Raw genomic sequence first — 20461 nt, forward strand, 5'->3', positions numbered from 1 at the left:
ACTTATTTAGGCCAGTAGAAAGAGAAGGCTGGATCCGATGGATCCAAGTTAAATAATTAGTTATTAAGGAGCTTTATTCAATTAAGTAGGTACTAATTGGCCGTTCTCAGTAAGAGTACGTAAGGATTTTTAAAAGCTTATGTATAATAAGGGAATACTCATTTCTTCATCCCGACTTAAATTTGCGATTAATTGAATTAATCAAAGAACTTGTAAGTATTAATCCCGAAATAATCATACAGAGGTCGCCAATCACGACATTCTGGCGTAAAAATTGCGAATTGCAAGTCGAAGTAGCAACTCTTAGGATTCCTTAGAAACAGGACGAAAACCATGCACATACAAATTATTCTAGGGAATAAAAAAAATAGAGCTATGAGAAAAAGATGTCGTCCTGTTCTCAGACTTACCCAACATGCACTCAACATTTCATAAGAATCGGTAACGCCGTTTCGGAGGAGTTCAATTTCGTACACCGTAACATGGGAATTTTATATATTAGATTGGAAACTCTAACGAACATTGAGTGATCGCACAAATGAACATTATCCTTTACGTGTTCGATCCTGCTTTTTGCGGTCTGAAACATTGCAGTAGGTAGGTACCGTAGTAATGATAGGTTATATCAGGAAACCCACAAACAACGTTACGTAGTTTTTGTAACTGGAAATATTTGTCGAGCTATTAACCATATTATGTGAATACCCTACAATATGCTAGCCTGCTAATGAATAGTCAGAACAATAATACCTAACAGAATTTATGTAGTTTTTAAATGTAAACAATAAGTACGAAAAATTGAATCATGTTAATGTATATCGTATATGGCCTGATAACATCTATAAAAGATGATTAAAGCTGCATCCGTTTCAGGTGGTTTGGCTTTGGCACTTGCGCTGATGGCTAACAAGGCCTATACGGGAGCGACATGTTAATGTAAATATAATTGTATTATTATTATTTATTTTGAAGGTTTACTCACGCGGTGTTTCGGGATTGTCTCTCTATTTTCGGGTGTTCTTTATCATTTACTTAAAAGAACAGTTAATTTGTAAAAACATCAACAAAACAACAGTTACTTAATCAATTTTAATTTATAAATTTTAAAAACATTATTAGTGTAAATTTCAACTTTCTACCTATCTCAGTTCATGAGATACAGTGTTGACAGACGTACAGTCATTTCTACATTGTTTTTCCGAAAAAACGAAATTGCCAAGCTAAGTACCTTTAGTATTAGGTAAGCATAAAAAACAGTTTTAAATAAAATAGGTATTGAATTTGCCTGTATAGAATAGAATTGTAGAATCGCCACTAGCAATCTTTAACGAATTCTGTGAAAATCCTAAAAGGTCTTATACTTGGAATTGCGTTTAATCTGCTGTGGATTCTAAAAGCATTGGATGTTGGAGATAAAATGTCTGAAACGTATTTTTCATTAAATTAAGTCTTTGTTGTTAATTGAAGCAGTGAGGAGGACCCCCTCCTAGTGTAAGTGTGGGCGTGAGCACTAAGCACCTACATACGTTTAGATAATAGCTAAACTATCCTACCTACCTGTGTTAATCCAGGTTATAAACTACCTGTGTTCAAATTAAATACAGTTGTGGTGTATTTGTAATAACATTTTTTATTCTAATCGACGGCTTATCATAAACAACGGCTAAGCAAATCCTAGCAAAGTAGATGACTAGTAAGTTTTCGAAGTTAGAATAGTACATAAGAACTAATTAGGTAATTAGTTAAAATTCCTCATTAAATTCGAGGTCCTTAACGCACTATCCTAATTAACAGCTTATGGAAGTTACAGGCCTTTATTGCAAAGCACTAAGGTTGATATTCGTATATCATGATTATACAAAACGATCTAATGTTAATACACGAAGAGTGTCCCAAGTTTCGAAGAAATAAAGCGTAAAGTAATTCATTTGAATGTGGACCGTAAACCTAGTTTCGAGCTAATCTAAGATACGCTGATGGAATACGACTTGTCTAGACTCTACGATAGGATAGACTTTGCATATGACACGGTACGGACTTTGGAGGCACTTAGAACTTTTAAAGCTTTGTGTAATTTTGATAAGATGTAGCTAGGTACAGCTACAGATACAGTTGATCATCTTTAGGGTACCTACAGGGTGAGAGTCCGTAATTAGTATTACTAAAAAAAATAAAGATAGAGATTACCCAACGTTTGTTACAGTCATGAATTTGACGGTGTGAACAAAAAAAATTGAGGATGACTCAAACTCTTTGCTAAAATTTATAAACAAAATACCGTTTTTATTGTAATTTCATTGTGAGAGAATCCCGTACGTTTTCTCTTTAAAACAGTTCTTATATTGTTACTAACAGCCTTTACTATCCAAATGAAAGGTATAGGCTTTGCATATATTTAATCCTAAATACCGACACAGGTTTTTAAATAAATGAAATATCAACTAAAGCTTTTGAATAAAAATATTTATTTAAAACGTAATAGATAATTAATAACATTAAGAGACTCTTCTCCGTTTCCTTCTAGAAGCTTCTTCGTCGCTGTCTTCTTCAATCTCCTCCTCATTATCGTTGTCATCGTCTACCGGCGGAATGATTTCTGTTGTAGCGTCATTAATATCCACGTCTGGAACAAAAAGAATAATTAATTAAGACCGTAGAATAAGCCGAAATTAAACTCGAAATTTAGGAAATCGCTTAAAGTCGCAGCAAATATAGCCGTTCTCCGTCAATAACCAGCCTTAGGCTCTATTATGCAGTTGAGTTTAAATCAGACTTGCTAACGCCATCTGTTGTAAACTAATAGAGTATGAATGACATCGTCATTATGAGAAAGTGTACAACTAAGACAATAGGTGGTGTTAGTATGGAGATGGTGTATTATTATTTTCTTTTAAGTTGTTTTGCTTCATATTAATAGAAAAAATCCACGTATCTTGTATTAGATATAATTGGAAAAGAACATAAATAATATAAAAATGTATTTATTGCGGCATCGGAACTGAACCAGCTGCAAATATTGAATAATAAGCCTTAAAAGCTTGAAGACTTTCAACACGGTACATATATTTCAATTTTATTTGAACTATCTTACGATCGAGTCTAACGAAAAGCTACGTAATTAAATCAAGCCGTTAGTCGTCTGGGGGTGCTAACAAGTTAATAAATAAAGTATACATTACCTTCTTCCCTAGTCTCGTCAGCTTGTTCTCGGGCGTTGAGGACTTCTTGTAACACCGGCGCTTTGATTCTGAAATCTCTTGCAGTTCCCAACGATAAGTACTGTTGGTAATTCAACTGTAAAACAATACAGAATTTATTACCTTTGGTTCATTTACTTTTTATATAGCAGGCGTTACTATTAGAAACGTCCGAAATCCTTGAAACCAGTGAGTTACTTTTAGTAAGAACTCACTTCCTTGTACGGATGAACCGCTTACCCAGCATGAGCAAAACTGACGTTACAACGACGCCACTACAAGTCAGCCATGGCTTCGAATACATAACAAGTTTATGAGCATGCAGAATGCAAGAATTCTCGTTAACTTATTTATGGTTTGCTCTCGCGTATTTATCGGGATTGCCTGACTGGATTTCCCCCTTAATCGTACCAATCCTTAAACATGAGCTGACTGCGGAGTAGTTTCGAGCAACCAAGCTCAAAACTTAAGTAACCTTAAACTTAAATAGGTGTTATGTAAAATTCTTACATTCCCCTTATTAGCCAGCAAGATGACTTGCTTGCTGAACGTCTCGGCCTCCAACACGAGTCGCGGTATTAGTTTAGTCTCCCGCAACACTTTGGTTGCGTTGTGCTGTTGTTGCGACGCCTCTAAGTATGTTATCAAGTTGTCTGTCACTGTCGATAGCTTCTTGCCGCTTAGTTTGAGAAGGCGCTCGAACCTGGGAACAGTACAATTTGCATGAGAATTTGCAAACCCCGCGACACAAGGATTAAATTCCTTAGGGCTGGAGACGATTGTAATAAAAACATGGATGCGGAAGAAGTGAAATTTCGTATCGTGGAAATGAATTCAACCCTTTCTCTTTCTACCCCCCCCCCCCCCAAGGAGTGTTGAACATTTTATCGCATCTTTGCTTACATATCCACCCCCCTAGTCTCGATAGCGTTAATAGTATAACGCAAACTTGTTAGGACCCGTATTAGAAGTTTTGCTTCAAGAATAAAGCTTCTGTATCACCTTTCCATTCGTCACGCTATACTTGCCCACCTCACTGTCTGCGCCAGTCCGACCTGTAGCTGCCTGGCGAGCGCGGCCAGCAGCGCGTACAGCCTGACGGCGGCGCCCAGCACTCGCTCGGAGCCTGCGCCCGCGCAGCAGCGCAGCTTGCAGCAGGACAGCGTCCACGACGTTAGCTGGCACAGCTGCACTACCAGGGACTTGTACAACTCCGTCAGTTCTGGGGACAAGGAACAAGTTTATTTTTGTAATCGACCTGTAAAGTTAAGTTTATATAGTATACTACCAGCAAACGTTATTTTGCCTAGTTGTATGTATTTTTAATGCCACATTATAAAAAAAAATAACAGACAATGTCTTCCAAAAATAAAATATATCTTTTTAGTGTGAGCAATCCTTAACACTTAGAGGTATGAAAAATGGATGTTAGTCGATGTCAGGCCTACTAGATACGCATATAAAATTTGGTAAAAAAAATCGGTTAAGCCGTTTCGGAGGAGTATGGTAGCTAACATCGTGACACGGGAATTTTATATATTAGAACATAATATATTATGTATTTAAAATCATAGGCTTTGACGACTTAAAAACTGATAGCAAGTAGTTTTTAAGTCACAGTTCATGCAAGTAATCACATATAGATGTACGCGTGCTACCTTTCTCGATCCTCAGCTGCGCGGAGTGCGCGGCGGGCCGGCTGGCGGCGGCCAGGTCCCGCGCGCGGCCCAGCAGCTGCTCGGCCGCGCGCCCGCGCCGCGCCAGCGCCCCGCACAGCGCGCCCAGCACGCCGTGCCCGCTGCGCGCCTCGATAGCGGGGAACGTGGCGGTGTCCTCGCCTGCTGATGTGTCTTCCTCCTAGAGACGTATCAATTGAAGATTAGGCACACCAAGTCGTTGTAAATGTTTACAGGGTCGTAAAACCGTCCACAAAAAGGTTTAAAAATACCTTGCTAGTTATTGTATCTAATTGGAAGGTATTCAGTTCAGTAACAATTATAGTTACCAGCACGGATCTTGAGCGCTGACCTTCATCTGAAGTGATTTTTTGGTTTCCTTTTGCGGTATAAGTGGGGCGCGGGGCGAACTAAAGTGCAGTGATTGGCCCGCAGCGCATTGCGTCATAGCCGTCACTCGTGATTGGTTGAAATTCGTTCTTTGCTGAAGTTGCATGCACTTCAAGACGACGAGTACGCACAAATGATTAGCGTTTTATTTTTGGATACGCAAAGCGATCCCACTTTTCCACCAAGCGCTCAAGATCCGTGCCGGTAACTATACCTACGTTAAATTGTTAACAGCAAAAGCAAAGCATAAAACCACAACACAAAGCTAAATGTATTCTACGGGGATCAATTTAGGGTTCAAATTGAATCCCATTAGTCGTAACACAAGCTCACGAGAATTTGACGAAAATTTTGCCTAGAGTCAGAGATTATTTCTCCTCACCACAAATCAAAATGTATTCTCCAGCAATACCATAAAGTTCATTTTAACTTACATCAATCCTGCCGAGAGCACACGACAGTTTCGCAAGTAGTTCGTCTAGAAGTGGCGCTTCTTGTTGCTCGCTGCAGAATGCAGTCAGTAGCGGACCTATTAGCGAGAGACAGTCTTGCTTGCTAGTGCGGATGTAGTCTTCGAACTTCACTAGTATCTGTGATATTGGCGAAGTAAATTGTAAATAAAACAGATAGTAGAAAACTGGAAGGATCGTATTTAGGTAATTAATCATCAAGAAAGGAAATGAGAGGATTAGAGCGTAATTCTACCAGAACCAGTAAAAGGGAAATACATTTTTTACTATTTTTTTTCTATAACACAGGATTTTTCAGAAACTGTTTTTAGCGCACATCTGTGTTGAAGTTAACCGACAAAAACCGGCAATACGCGCCGCGGATTGGTTCCTCGCGCAGGACAAGCGTCTGTATGACCCACGAACTATTTTTAATTCTCTAGCATCATTCCATAAAATACACAGCCGACAACAGTCTTTATTACACAATACATAAAGTCCACTTACGCTAGTCTTCTGCGGGCACGTAGCGATGGGCGTTTCTAGCAACAGTGTCGCTATCTGTATGAGTACCGCCAGCTGTTTCTTAACGATCAGATCTCTTTCGTCCGGCACGCTCTCGTCCTCTATGTGTAGGAGTGCACTGTGGATCGATTCTAAGATGGTTGCTATGCATTCTGGTCCGGTTGGCGCTCTGCCTTCAGCTACGGGGAAAGAAAAGAAAGGTATATAAGATTTCAAGGTCGTTATAGTGTTTTACGATAAATCAGTTTTTATTAAGATTATATACATATATCTTCAGAAAACGATGTTTTGGAGGAATCCTTCAGCGAAATCATAATGAGAAATATACATTTCGCGATATTAATGTTTTGTGCATAAGCAACATGTGGCCCTAAGCAATATTTAGCACTTAATTTCCCTTAATCTCTGATGTTTACTCACTGACAGTAACAAGACAGGTAGACAACACTGCATCCATCTTCAACGAATACTTAGGTGAGAACATTAATGTCAGACAGGTCTTGAAAACTTCCAAACAACTAAGAGTCGTTTGATCGTCGAAATCACACATATCTTGAAACCTGTAACAACAAAATATAATTGTACTAGCTGTTGCCCGCGACTTCGTCTGCGTGGTTAGAAGATATAAGTTATGACTTTTTCTTCGCTCCTATTGGTCGCAGCGTGATGATATATAGCCTAAAACCTCTCTCGATGAATGGTCTATTCAACACAAAAATATTTTTTCAATTTGAACCAGTAGTTCCTGAGATTAGCGCGTTCAAACAAACAAACTCTTCAGCTTTATATATTAGTATAAGTATATTAGTATATAGATGCCAACGATATCTTCGCTACGTTTCATCGATTTTTAATTTCTCGCGCGGAGATTTTAATATTACGATAACTCATTACCTATTCACTTTTTTGGTGTAGTGTAAAAGGCAATTTTGTTCTATATTACATGTATAATATATCTAACTTATTTATTTGGATAAGGATTAATACTGTATTGTTAAAAATAGGTTCGTAAATAACCCATAATTTTACTGTATTAAGAAAACACATAAAAATGGTTATTGTGGGTTATCCTTGGAAGATAGACATATACCACCGCGGACTTTTTTGTAGATTTATTAAAGAGGTACAAACCCGCCATACATAGTTTTGTTGTAACTCAAAAGGTTTTGGCAGCGTTCTCGAGGAAAGCTCTCGAATGGCTTAATTTTTTCCGACATGTTTAACTAATATCGTTGTAATATTGTCAGTTTACACAAAACCTATAAACTTATTATACACTAAAACCTTCCTCAAGAATTGCTCTATCTATTGTTGAAAACCGCATCAAAATCCGTTGCGTAGTTTTAAAGATTTAAGCGTTCATAGGGACATACAACATGATGACAGAAAAAGTGACTTTGTTTTATACTATGTAGTGATACTGACGGATAGAAGATAAAGCAGACAGACTAACAGTCAGATGACCCTGCAGCAGAAAAGTCTAAAAACCAGTCTTACTATCGGATAACATGTTGCCCAGTTAACTGTGTTAAGGAAGTCAGATAGGAAGACGATCCTTATAAAACAACTAATACTTACCTGCATCTGGTTTGACTGGAAGCCAAACCCAACATAGTTGGTAAAGGCTAGGATGATGATGAGACTAGGCAAAAGTGAAACTCTGTTTGTATATATAGCGTGGCGCTACAATGGTGACGTCATTTATGTTAATATTTTCATATTTTTGCCCCTTTAGGTAACTAAGCGGCACGAAGTTTTTCAGTCAGTTATTAATATATATCTTAAATTTTTGTACATACTGCTTACCTACAAACACATCTATTGTAGATAACCGCAGCTATGCCGACGACGTGCGTGGCTACTGCCTTCTTGTCGAGGCGGTCCCCGAGCAACACGGACTGCACGTTCTTCAGCGACCAGATGTGGAAGTCGCGGCGACCGCGGATATGGTTGCGCTGATCCAGGGAGCTCCAGGGGACGAATTCACTGGGCAACGAACAATTTGTTATTGCAATATACAAAGGATGAAGAAGTCTTCCCGTGACCATGATACCTGCAAAGGTGTCGAAACGCCTATTTTCGATTTCATTTGTACTACTTTTTCCATAGAAAACTCTCAAATTTTTTAATCCGACGTAAAAAGTCAAAGTTTTAGAGGACAGATACGACTTTCTGGCAGTTTCCACAGCAGCTCAAAGCTAAAGAATAACTCCTTTAAGCACATATGTATATGTTTTATTTACCTGTACAACAACTCAACGATTCTCAAACAGAACTTCAGGTCCCACAGGCAAGGCAGTTGTTTAAACGGTCCCGCCTTATCTTTGACTAGATTACCCAGTTTGACTGGAGCTTTCCCTTTCTCCTTCTGCGACTTTTGCGTTTTTTGCGACTTTTGCGACTTTACCGTCTCTCGTGTCTCATTAAGAGTCTTATTGCCTTTCTTGCTTGATTTTGGTAACACCTAAAAAATACTGCCTGAAGTAATAATAATAATTCTATGGAAACTAAAGCTGTAATTAAGATTTCGACATTTTGCAAGTTGGATTGAATACTAGCTTTAGCTGTCATTTAGGCCAGGATATTGATGACTGCAATTTAAATGGGCCAATATTATTTTTCTTAGGAGAGGTAGAAAGAAGATATTCAGGTCAGAACAGCATTCAACGGTTCTTAACTAATCTTTAGCCTTTATAACTTGAAACAGGAAATCAATATAATTTTTTTATTTCAGGTAGACCGTTTTACAGGCACTTTCAAAACGTTACACTATAGACTCCAGGTGCACGGTAAACAGGTAAAAAAAACTGTATGCGACGTGAACTACCTTCGTCTGTTCCAACAGTTCATTGCACGCTTTAAACAGCTTGTGAACGATGTTGGCTGCGTTCGTACTGTTCTGGTTCCACTGCATTATCTGGTGAGCGATGAGAGCTTCGTAACACTGCAGTATCTGTTGCACCTTCAGACACTTAGCTTTCGATTCAGGCGTCAAGTCTGATAGGCCAGGATCCTCCTGTAATATATTACGCTTTTGGTAGATGTAACGAAAAATCGTGGTCTTATTTGTTAGTCATTTTGAGGATGGATATCCAAATATATATATATACGTCCTATTAATAAACAAACATAAAAACACCCAAAGCTTCATTTAAGAAATGATTTCATCCGCCATAAGTCGTGTCACGATTCATTGAACAAAATCAAATTACATATTTGTTAATGACCTGCCAGTCGATTTACCAACTAATCTCGGTAGCTTAGTGGCCGTATTTTCTGGAGTAACAGGTTAAGTTCCTGTCTGGTGATTGAATTATTTAATTGAATTTAATTGCAAATGTTGTCGGGTCCAGCATAAACAAGATAAAATTAAACAAGACCAGATCCAATGACACAAAAAAGGTTAAGCCCAACAGGGTTTTAAACAAAAAACGTGAATCATTTTACACTGACCATATCAATATTCCCAAAACTATCACTTCCACACAACTTCGTCATGATAGCAGAGAGCTTGTTCTTCAAGAAGGCGTGTCCGGACTCCGCGGGCTGGCTGGACAGGATGTCTTCGAGATCCTCCTCCTCCGTAGCTTGGAGGAACTGAGCGACTGAGTACAGGAGGCGGGCTATCGGTTCCTGGTGATTTAAATATACATACATAATCTCAAACACTTCAGGCAGGTCTACTGGTCTGCTGGTAGATATTTCTTTAGAAATAAGCAGCACCCTGGTACAGCATATTTTTTTAACGATGTGTTTTTTTTTAATTATTTTGTGTGTATTCTATAAATTAATAGAGTGAATAAGAAAAAAAAGAAGCTACTTTATTTTTACACACATTATTTTTTTGGTTGTTATTGCTTTGCAAAAAAATACGGCTTAAACTACGGTACATGAGGCAATAAAACTCTTTTTTCTCCAAGCGGCTACATAAACACACAAATGAAAGTTCATGCGTAAGTCAAGTGGTTGCAGATAGAGTTGAAGGGTAAAAAAAACGCGCTTATAGCAAGTGTATTAGACATAAATATTAAAACAATGAGACATTGAAAACTGGTAAGATAGTAAAGTGAAATAAGAAATGAATACTTACAACTAATATGGCGCCAGCACCACTCATCTGCACACACTTATTGAAGAGTAAAGTGGCAACCCCATCCCCGTCGGGTAAATACTTGCTCAAATGCTCATACAGAAGTTCCAGGATCGATTCATGTAAAGACGGTTTGTCTTTTGCGCAGTCGTATATTTCTAGAAAATAATTATTTAATTTCTTCAAATATTGTGCAAAAAATGTCAGAAGTAGGTACCAACTATTCCAAAAATACAAACCCTAAAAATTATAAAATCGTTATTATATGAGCGACAAAAACTACATCTGAGCATAAACTGGATAAATAAAGGAGGTTGGGTCCCCTAATGAAGGAAAAAAAAACGGTAATGATGAAGTCTTATCTTAACTTACGTGTATAAAGCAGTTGTTTGACGAGCGCGTCTTGCACGAGACACCGCCGCAGTATGGACACTACTTCCATACACATCGCTTCGTTACGAACTCGCGATGTTACCCTGCGATAAAAAAAACGTCTTGAGGGCATGAAACTGCATCAAAGAACGAATCACTCATGACGGCTATGACGCGATGCGCTACGGGCCAATCACTACACTTTAGTCCGCCCCGCGTCTCACTTCATACCGCAAAAGGGACTCAAAAAATCACTTCTGCGCAGGTGAAGGTCAGCTTGCCGGTAACTATACTTAGTAGCCTAATTAGAATAAATGAGTTTTGATTTTGATGTTGACTCACACATTCCCCTGTTGCGTGGCATGCAGGTCCACGGTGAGCTGCGTGAGGTAGGAGTGCGCGCTGAACTGGTCGCTGTGGGACTGGTCGGTGTGGCTGGCGCCGGGCGCGCCGCTCACGCGCACGTGGCGCAGCAGCGACAGCAAGCCCGACAGCGCCACGCAGCGGTGCTGGGAGTCTCTGCGGGGGCGAGAACATCTTAACAAACACATTTTTTGTCGAAAAGGGTTGAGGAATTATTGAGATGAATAGCAAAAGCGTCCTGTATTCAGCAAAAAGTAAAGGCTGAAGCGTATACTAGCTCCCGCTGGAAGATAAAGCGATGTTTAAGGTTAAAAATAAGGGGTAAAACGAAAATTGTATCAATCAACTTTCAATATTCAGCCAGTATCAACAGCGCGCACTGAGGGTTCATAGCAATAAAAATTGACACAAAAAATAAAAATCGCTATTTTTGTTCTTGTAATAGAAGCAACACATCATCTGTCGAAATTTCATCGTTCTAGCTTAGATAGTTCATAAGATAGACCTTAAGTAATAAGTTATAGGGATCAGTTTAAGCGTAAAAAATAATCTGTATATAAAAATACATTTGTTACCTAGAATACAATCCCTTCCTGCACACCATGACCAGTGTATCTCTAGTCCTAGTACTGAAGTTAAGCAGCGGGTGTACGGCGTCGAGTACCGCCGCGGCCGCCGAGTAGTCCGCGCCGGACGCCTGGCAGCCCTCCACTATGGAGCTTAGGGCTGAGCAACGCTCTACTGACACCGGGGTCAACTTGCATAGTATGTATAAGCAGTCTGGTGGGAAAAGGAGATGTGGTTGGTAGCGATTTCTTTGTTAACTTTCAAGATTATTAGGATAAATTAATGTAAAAAGTGCTTGAAGGTTTCAAACTAATAACATACTTTCAACTTCAAGGAGGATTCTTCTGCTTTTTTTAATGTTTGTTACCTTGGAACTTCGGACTGGACGAACCATTTTTTTTATTTTTCGTTTAATGTGAAAAAGCTGTCACTTTTCCCCAATTTTGACAAAAAAGTTACTGTTGTTTATAAGGTTTTTTAAACAATATTATAAACAGTTTTTTTTTCGTTATTTCTTCATTCATGATATAGATTCAAATTTTATTCATATTTACTTACCAAATAGTGTCTCAAAATCATTTTTTGTCTGTTTTTCAATAAGTTTCCGAAAGAAAAGAGGTTACTAGAACCAAAACATACCTGCATACTGTTTCTGTGACGCATCTCCACACAGTTTATCCGCGAGCTGGCTCAGTATGTGTCCCGCTGTCTCGGGCTGGGCCTTGCACAGCCGGACTAGTATCAGCTTACCGTGCGACCAGCAAGTAGGGGCCACTGGCTTCAGTCGATTCACCGAGAGTAATAAGAATGCTAGGTTGATTAGACCCACCACTGTTAGCTGTCTGTGGTTGGCACTGGAATATAAAACGGTAAAGGTTAAATTCTTGTAATGCCCGCTACAGATCCGAAGCGAAGGTAAGTTGCTTTAGTTTAGTGACATAGATTAGCAGATTATCATCAAAGTTGGAATACAAGGGAGAGCTTGCTTGATTTTGTTCCTTCCTTTTTACATTAAAAACTTTCTGTTATACTATGATCAGTAATCCTTTGTCGATCGATCTCTGGATTAGAATAGTTTGCCCTTTGAACATTGAAAAAACGGCACTGCAATCAATTTTGCACCCTACATGCTGTGCATAAAGTTTAATTTTAACATGTTTTTCTTCTTGTATAGTTTTATTATTATTCCGTCCAGAGGGTGGATTTGGCGGCTATCTTTCCGATAACTGTCTAAAGCCACTACGGGTATGCGACCCCGGACTGCTCGAGCTACTAGAGTCACAATCCTGTCCTTTCCGTGACTTTAGTGTCCCTGACCCTATCCCTGCTATCCCTCCCATCCTTTCCATCTCCTCAAGCATTCCAATCCTTTCCCCACAGAGACGGTCAACTCGAAATAAACCCGGTGGTGGTGGAGCCGAAAGCACCTGCAGCGAATCCGACTCCGCACGTAACGACTCGTCGTTCCTGTGGATCCAGTCGGAGACGCCGAGAGAGTGGTGTAGGTCTTGGGAAAGCCTGCACTATCTTAATTGCATCCCAGGCGATGCAGCATCCGTGGAGAGGTCACTTCACCCACTACAGCTATGCTGTGTGGAAAACAACACGGGGAGTGGCAGTGACCGGTTATAAGTCCAAGCAGATAGACGTAAGCGCGGACGCCAGGGGTCACTCTCGACAGTGGGAGGGTCCATCGAAGGCCCATTGACTAGTTACCGCCCGCTTCAAGCCGGGCAGCCCCCGGCCAGTAAGGTACTTGTCCGTCTCGGTGCTGGCCTGTTTCCCTTGGGTGTGGGAAGCACTAGTATAACTAGAGTGTCGGTGCCGTTAACGATTTCACCTGCGGCAAAAAGAAATCACAATAATAAAAAAACTCCGAAACGTGAATCCATGCGCTTTGGTACATGGAATGTCCGTACTATGAGGACAGGCTTCCCGGACACCTCTGGAAGCTCTGATTGCACTCAACATCTGCGCAAAACTGCGGTAATAGACGCAGAACTTTGGAGACTCAACATAGCTGTAGCAGCTCTTCAAGAAACCAGATTACCTGATGAAGGTTCGTTACGTGAGACCAACTACACGTTCTACTGGAAAGGAAAGAAATCTTCAGAAAGTCGCCAACATGGAGTAGGATTTGCTGTAAGGAATGACCTACTCAGTGCAATAGACGATCCTCGAGGAGTGTCGGAACGCATTATGACGTGTCGTTTAAGCACAAGCAGCGGCTTTGTCACCTTAATATCCGCTTATGCACCGATTTTAAAATCTTCTCCCGAATCCAAAGACCTTTTTTACGACCAATTATGTGAAACTCTAAGTAGGGTTCGGTCAGGGGATCGCCTAATTATCCTGGGGGATTTTAATGCACGTGTGGGTCAATCGCATGCATCCTGGCCAGATTGCATGGGTAGTCACGGTGTAGGGACATTAAATGAGAACGGACAACGTCTCTTAGAATTCTGTTCGCAGAATCTGCTCTGTGTAACCAATACTTACTTTAAAGGAAAGTTTATGCACAAAGTGTCCTGGAAACATCCTCGCTCAAAACACTGGCATCAGTTGGACACTATATTGACTAGAAAGAAGAACTTGGGGGACATTCTGCACACTCGAACATTCCATAGCGCAGATTGTGATACCGACCACTCACTCGTCGTCACCACGGCATCTTTTTGCCCCAAAAAGATACATTCGTCGCGATCTATAGGTCGTAAAAAATTGAAAGTACCAACGGCAACATCCAAAGATGAGATAGCTTCTTACCAGCAGCTAATTAAAGAAGAATCAGCTTCTTGGGATCCTGACATGTCAGCCAGCGACGAATGGGTTAAAATAAAATCTATTCTCACGGAAACTGCGGCAAAAGCTTTCGGCTACAAACCTACATCAAAATATGACTGGTTCCAAGAAAATATCGACCATCTTCAACCATTTCTGGATGTAAAACGTCAGGCGTCACTGAACTATCGACAGAATCCGACAAGTACGACACGCGGCGAATTGTCTAAAGCCAAAGCAGACCTCCAACGCAATGTGCGCTTTTGTGCCAATTCTTACTGGTTGGAACTTTGTAAAAGTATTCAGAGTCATGCTTCAACTGGCAACTTTTCTGGTGTATACTCGGGTATTAAGAAAGCGCTGGGTCCTTTACCAAACAAAACAGCTCCCCTAAAGGAGGCTGACGGCTCTTGCATCTTAGATGCGGATCGGCAGCTTCATAGATGGGTAGAGCACTACTCAAATCTCTACTCTCAACCCATTGGTGTAGAGCATGAAGCAGTTCAAATGTTCCCCGAGTTACCTGTTTGCACCGAGCTCGACGCTGTACCTACAGTTGAGCACTTTATTACCGCTATCAACCAGCTAAAGCGTGGTAAAAGTCCGGGAAGTGACGGTGTTCTAGCTGAAATTATCAAGGTGCGTTGTGTGGCCCCAATACTCTATAACTTTTTTTGTAAAATGCTGGAATGAAGAATACATCCCTCAGGATATGCGCGATGCAAACATCATCACATTGTACAAAGGAAAGGGTGACCGCGGCAACTGCAACTCATACCGCGGAATTTCCTTACTCAGTATAGCTGGCAAACTACTTGGTCGTATGATCCTTTCCAAGTTACAATTGCTAGCTGATCGAGTATATCCTGAATCTCAGTGTGGCTTCCGCGCACAAAGATCTACCACAGACATGATATTTACATTCCGGCAACTTCAGGAAAAGTGTAGGGAACAGAGAACACCTCTGCTAACAGCCTTTGTTGACCTAAACAAGGCATTCGATACTGTGAGCAGGGAGGGGCTATACGCTGTACTGCAGAGGATTGGCTGTCCACCGAAGCTGTTAAACCTAATAAGGCTTTTCCATGAAGACATGAAAGCCTCTGTTGTTTATAAGGGCATTACATCCGACCCGTTTGACATGAGAAGAGGGGTCCGGCAGGGTTGTGTACTAGCACCAACACTGTTCGGTATATTTTTCTCTGTACTCCTCAAAGTTGCGTTCGGAGATAATCAACAAGGCATACACCTTCACACCAGGGTGGATGGTAAGCTCTTCAATATTTCGCTCCTTAAATCCAAAAAACATCGCCAGGATATTATCGTTGACAGCTTACTGTTTGCGGATGATGCAGCATTTGTTGCTTCAAGCCCATCGCAACTTCAGGAAATGCTGGATAAGTTTAATAAAGCTTGTAAGCAATTCTCTATGTCAATCAACGAAAGAAAGACGGTAATTATGACGCAGGGGATTACTGAGATACCCACAATCTCATTGGATGGTTCACCACTGGAGGTTGTTGAAAATTTCTGCTACCTGGGATCCACAGTCACAAATAACCTTTGCTTGGACGCCGAAATAAACAGCCGCATAGGCAAGGCCTCTACGATGTTCGGCAAACTGAGCGCAAGAGTTTGGCACAACACATATCTAACAGTTAAGACTAAGATTATTATCTACCAGACATGCATCTTGTCCATACTCTTGTATGGCGCGGAGACCTGGACATCGTATGCTAAACAGGAGCGGAGATTAAACAACTTCCATATGCGTTGTCTCCGGCGCATATTGGATATTTCTTGGAAGGATCGAGTAACAAACGAGAAGGTGCTTAGTATCTCGTGCATACCTAGCATAACCGCACTCCTTAAACAAAGAAGATTGCGCTGGCTAGGGCATGTGCAACGGATGGAGCCTTCTCGTTTGCCAAGACAAACTCTCCTCGGTCAAATATTAGATGCCAAGCGACCAGTTGGGCGGCCATTGTTGCGATTTAAAGATAGCGTTAAACGCGACATGGTATCGTTTAAAATCGACCCGAACATCTGGGAAAAAGTCTCTGATGACCGTGATAGTTGGAGGAAAAAATTATCTGATGGACTGGTCGCGCATGACAGTGCCTGGTTCGATCTGCTCTCCAAAAAACGCGATCTACGTCACCAACGAATGGCACAACCTCCAACATCACCAGGAACTCAATTTGTCTGCGGACGTTGCGACCGGCGATGTCGCTCCCGTATAGGCCTTGTTAGCCATCAGCGCAAGTGCCAAAGCCAAACCACCTGAAACGGATGCAGCTTTAATCATCTTTTATAGATGTTATCAGGCCATCACAAAAAAGTTTTATTATTATTATTGCTTACCTTTCAGTAGTAATAAGTTTGAGCACGCTGACCACGTTGACATCAGGTGGTATCACAGAGCGTACCCACGCTGACTCTCGTGATCTCAAGTCATCCATAGCGCGCTGCTCTATCGCCGATCTTATTACCTGTGTAATGTTGGATATTGTAAGACTTGCTGTTTTTTTTTTACGGATGAAGTAATTTTGGCTTAAGTCTGTGATTTTTTACAATATGGTAAATTACTGAAATAATCTAATAAGTCCTTTAGGTTTGAAAAGTATTTTTCCCAAATCAATAAATCTTGACGATGATTAATCATATCAAAGGCTATGAAGAGTGGTGACGTATGGAAATGGGGGCTGACTAAAGTGACGAAAATACAAGTGACATCACGCTTGATTTGAGCATACTGTAATCAACTTTTTTTTGTTTACGCAAAAAGAAAAACTTGTTAGCGATATTTTTTGTAAGATGGAAAATAAGTAGGTATTTCTAGACAAACCCATTCCAGGCATCGTTATGTGCCAAAAACCTTAAATAATAAGCACTTATAAAATTAATGAAATTGCATAAACGCATAATAAGACAACGCCCAAAACTGCGAATTAAACGACTTGAGTCATAATCACATGAAACTTACATCTAAACACACAGATCTGAAGTCAGCGCCCTTATCCGACATGGCGAGCGCCAGGTCTATGATGAAGGGCGCCCGCAGCAGCTGCGTGCGCGGCCACAGCCTCACGTGCCGGCGGACCTGCGCGGGGTCGGCCGCGCCGCGCGACGTGTGGAACAGGCACGTCGACAGGCAGCGGCTTAGCTCTGCCGAGCTGTGCGGGACTGGGGCAGGAACAGTGCAGTGTAGTATTTATGTACACACAAAGTTACAAAATATGATGTCCAAGGGTGCTGTATGTTTCAAGACAACTTTTAAATTAACTAGGCGACTGAAGGTTCGCTGAACGTGCATCTCATGAACGGTGATAGCTAGACAGTTTAATTTCACAAACTGTTAAAAATTTTGCTAAATTAAAAATAAAGAACGCGTGTTGTGGTCATAAATATGTTAGTGAGTGTAAAAAATGCTTTTCTTTCTTTTAGCTTTTAATTTTTAATTTTTTAAAGGTTTTTAATTTTCTTTAGCTTTTTTGTACGGAACCCTCAGTGAGTCTGAATCGAACGTGTCCGGTTTTATTCTTACAAGATACAGGGCATACAAACCTTAGTGTAAGTATAAAAAAAAAATATACGTGTGGAAGTAGAACGAAATATTATAATAATAGCCATAAAGTATTAAATAAGTATGCTTTTAGGCTGCATATTTACTAGCTATAGATATCGTTATGTACCTATATCATCAATATCGATGGTGGTTGACTCGGAGTCTTGCGGCGGCGGCTCCAGCTTGCTGTACAGCCGAGTGCTGAAGTAGAAGCTCAGGTAAGACAGTACTGTGTCCAAATTGTACGTCTTGCATAGTCTGCAACATTAGAGGCTAATCAGTATAATCACAATATTTTGGTTTGAAAAGGTTTTAACCTCCCAGACAAAGGCCAAGGCGTAAGAATATTTATCGTACTTCTAGCAATTTAAATACTCCACTCCCAACCATAATTTTGCACAGGCCCTAAGATCAGCGCGGCTGTAGTGGGATGGGTATAAACTCACAATGTGGGTAAATGACAGTCAAGTTCAGGTCAAATATCACACTGATATATGTGTATGACCTCTTTACTTATTTTGTGTTTTAAAACGACATTGTAAAGGTATCTTTCAAATCTTTTCTTTTTTAGATAAGATTTATAGGAAAATCTTAAAACGAATTAATATAAACTTACTTTAACAACTGATGGACTAGAGGAGGCAGTGTGTCGGGTGGGGTATCTATTATATATGAACATATCTTGTTGACCACCTGCCTGTGGTCATTCTTAGATAACTGCATGTCCCTGTAAACAAGTACAAATAAAATCATATGATTTGAGTCAATTCATGAATAGTTAGTTCATTATTTATTTATGATATATATTCATAATGTAACAATGAAGAAATATTGTACTTCTGTTTTTCTGCTTGCTGTGAAGCTGCTTCCATCATTCCACACACTTCAAAACAATTGAATGTCTCATGGTGTCGTGATCAAAGTACAAAACACTTATTAAACTAAATAGCAGCTTATAAACTTACTTGAACATAGCAGCAAGCTGTACAAGCTGCCCCTCTTTCCAGCGACACTGACACAGCGTGTGGACACACTGCTCCTTGTACTCCGTACTACTTAGCTCGGAGCCACAGTGTTTGATGGTGTCTTGTGATGTAATCGCATTCATGCATTCCGGAAGCACGTCGCGCCAACTGGGAATTTTGAAATTAAGAACCAAATTTAAAACCTATTCAGAGGCAGATAAAATATTATGAGATTTTTTTGGATATTGTGTGTGGCATGTATCCTAATCTCACCAACCAATTTTTTTTTTTAATCATCAATCATGTATTTCCTTGTAGTTGATAAACTTTTCCCCTTTATAAGTATATAATTATCATCTCTACATCACAGGATGGCATCCTTGGTTAGCAAACGAAAATTTTAAGATTAATTATTAGAAAATTATATAACCATAATAGTCATGAGCGTCTAAAGGGTATAACCACTACTTAATAATACTAACATCATATTAACATCGCTATCATCCACAATTGACTGTATGCTATCATTGCACCATCGCACTAAGTCCTCTACAGGCAGCCTCGGTAGCTCCAGACACAGCCTGCTGGTCACATCACTGCAGTGAGTAAGAGACGTATTCTCTTTCCGCATGGTTTGGAGGACAATCTCCACGATCTGGAAATGTATAAATAGAACGTAAGCACTATGTAATATTTTTATTTGCTTTTCATTAGATTATTTACAATTTTACAGAGTTAAATATTTACAAGTTCAAATATCAATCAATCAAAAAATTCATCGGCATCGCTGCCGGCTGAGAGTGTGCCCAAAAGGCTGGCAAAGTACTATGTTGACGTTATGAACATAGGACATCTTGTCATATTCTATGTACACTTTACAGGGTTTTTCTTATTGAGATGGTTTTAACAGAAGTACATTTTAGTAGGAAATAAATGTATTAAAAAAAATCTTTTTGTGTTAAGTTAGTGGGATTTAATTTTCAAAGGTTGTGTATTGGTTGTGTACCTTAACTTTGACTTTCGCCGCTGTTCCATTTTCGGGAAATCCATTTAAAATACAGTCTAAGACGTCACAGCCATCACTATTTAAAATACGCCGCGGTAAGAACTTTAATATCTGAAACAATTTCAATAAACATGTTAAAACTTGTTTGACAACAATTTAGATTCAAATTTTTCAGCAATCACCTGTTCTGTTTTAAGTTTACAAAATTCACGTAGTTCTTCACGTTTACTGTGTACATGCCCAAGCTCTTTTAATTTGTTAAACACTTTACTTGGATCCATTATCTGATAATCGTCTGATGAAATATTTTGTTTACAATTATATGTACACCCGCCAAAATAAACCCATCACAGAAAACAACAGATTATCAAGTGACAAGTACTTTTCGGCAGTTTTCGGTCTTAAAGTTGCCAACTGTCCTGCTATATTTTGAAGTTTAAATGCTGCATTTCAAAGAAAAAAAAAACATTTTGCTCTTTATTTTTCTTTACCCTTTAATTTAATTTGACCTA

The 20461-nt window shown here is 39.9% G+C and overlaps 1 protein-coding gene across 1 annotated transcript; it reads right to left on the reverse strand.

Moving 5' to 3' along the window:
* Positions 1 to 2442: 2442 nt before the first annotated feature.
* On the reverse strand, positions 2443 to 20385 carry LOC113492095 (Fanconi anemia group I protein homolog). The gene is made up of 25 exons (XM_026869393.1): positions 20132 to 20385; positions 19950 to 20060; positions 19426 to 19598; positions 18944 to 19111; positions 18595 to 18705; positions 18106 to 18236; positions 17397 to 17596; positions 16775 to 16902; positions 12269 to 12483; positions 11638 to 11842; positions 11042 to 11218; positions 10700 to 10803; positions 10328 to 10485; positions 9691 to 9870; positions 9065 to 9253; positions 8481 to 8701; positions 8044 to 8223; positions 6658 to 6797; positions 6220 to 6416; positions 5698 to 5853; positions 4856 to 5054; positions 4230 to 4419; positions 3708 to 3900; positions 3180 to 3294; positions 2443 to 2623 (listed from the first exon to the last, which is right to left on the reverse strand). Exons 1-25 carry the CDS (start codon positions 20228 to 20230, stop codon positions 2496 to 2498), a joined length of 4068 nt encoding a protein of 1355 aa, XP_026725194.1. The 5' UTR covers positions 20231 to 20385; the 3' UTR covers positions 2443 to 2495.
* Positions 20386 to 20461: the final 76 nt, after the last annotated feature.

Source organism: Trichoplusia ni, chromosome 3, assembly GCF_003590095.1.
Source record: "Trichoplusia ni isolate ovarian cell line Hi5 chromosome 3, tn1, whole genome shotgun sequence".
NCBI lineage: Eukaryota > Metazoa > Arthropoda > Insecta > Lepidoptera > Noctuidae > Trichoplusia > Trichoplusia ni.

What these genes read in the sequence shown, in the direction of transcription:
- LOC113492095 (XM_026869393.1), bottom strand. Translation starts at nt 20,230, where the DNA reads ATGGATCCAAGTAAAGTGTTTAACAAATTAAAAGAGCTTGGGCATGTA. An exon ending in CAAACAACTGCTTTATACAC is followed by an intron (nt 10,486 to 10,699) that starts GTAAGTTAAGAT and finishes ATTATTTTCTAG; the next exon opens with AAATATACGACTGCGCAAAA. An exon ending in GGACTGGCGCAGACAGTGAG is followed by an intron (nt 3,901 to 4,229) that starts GTGGGCAAGTAT and finishes TACTGTTCCCAG; the next exon opens with GTTCGAGCGCCTTCTCAAAC.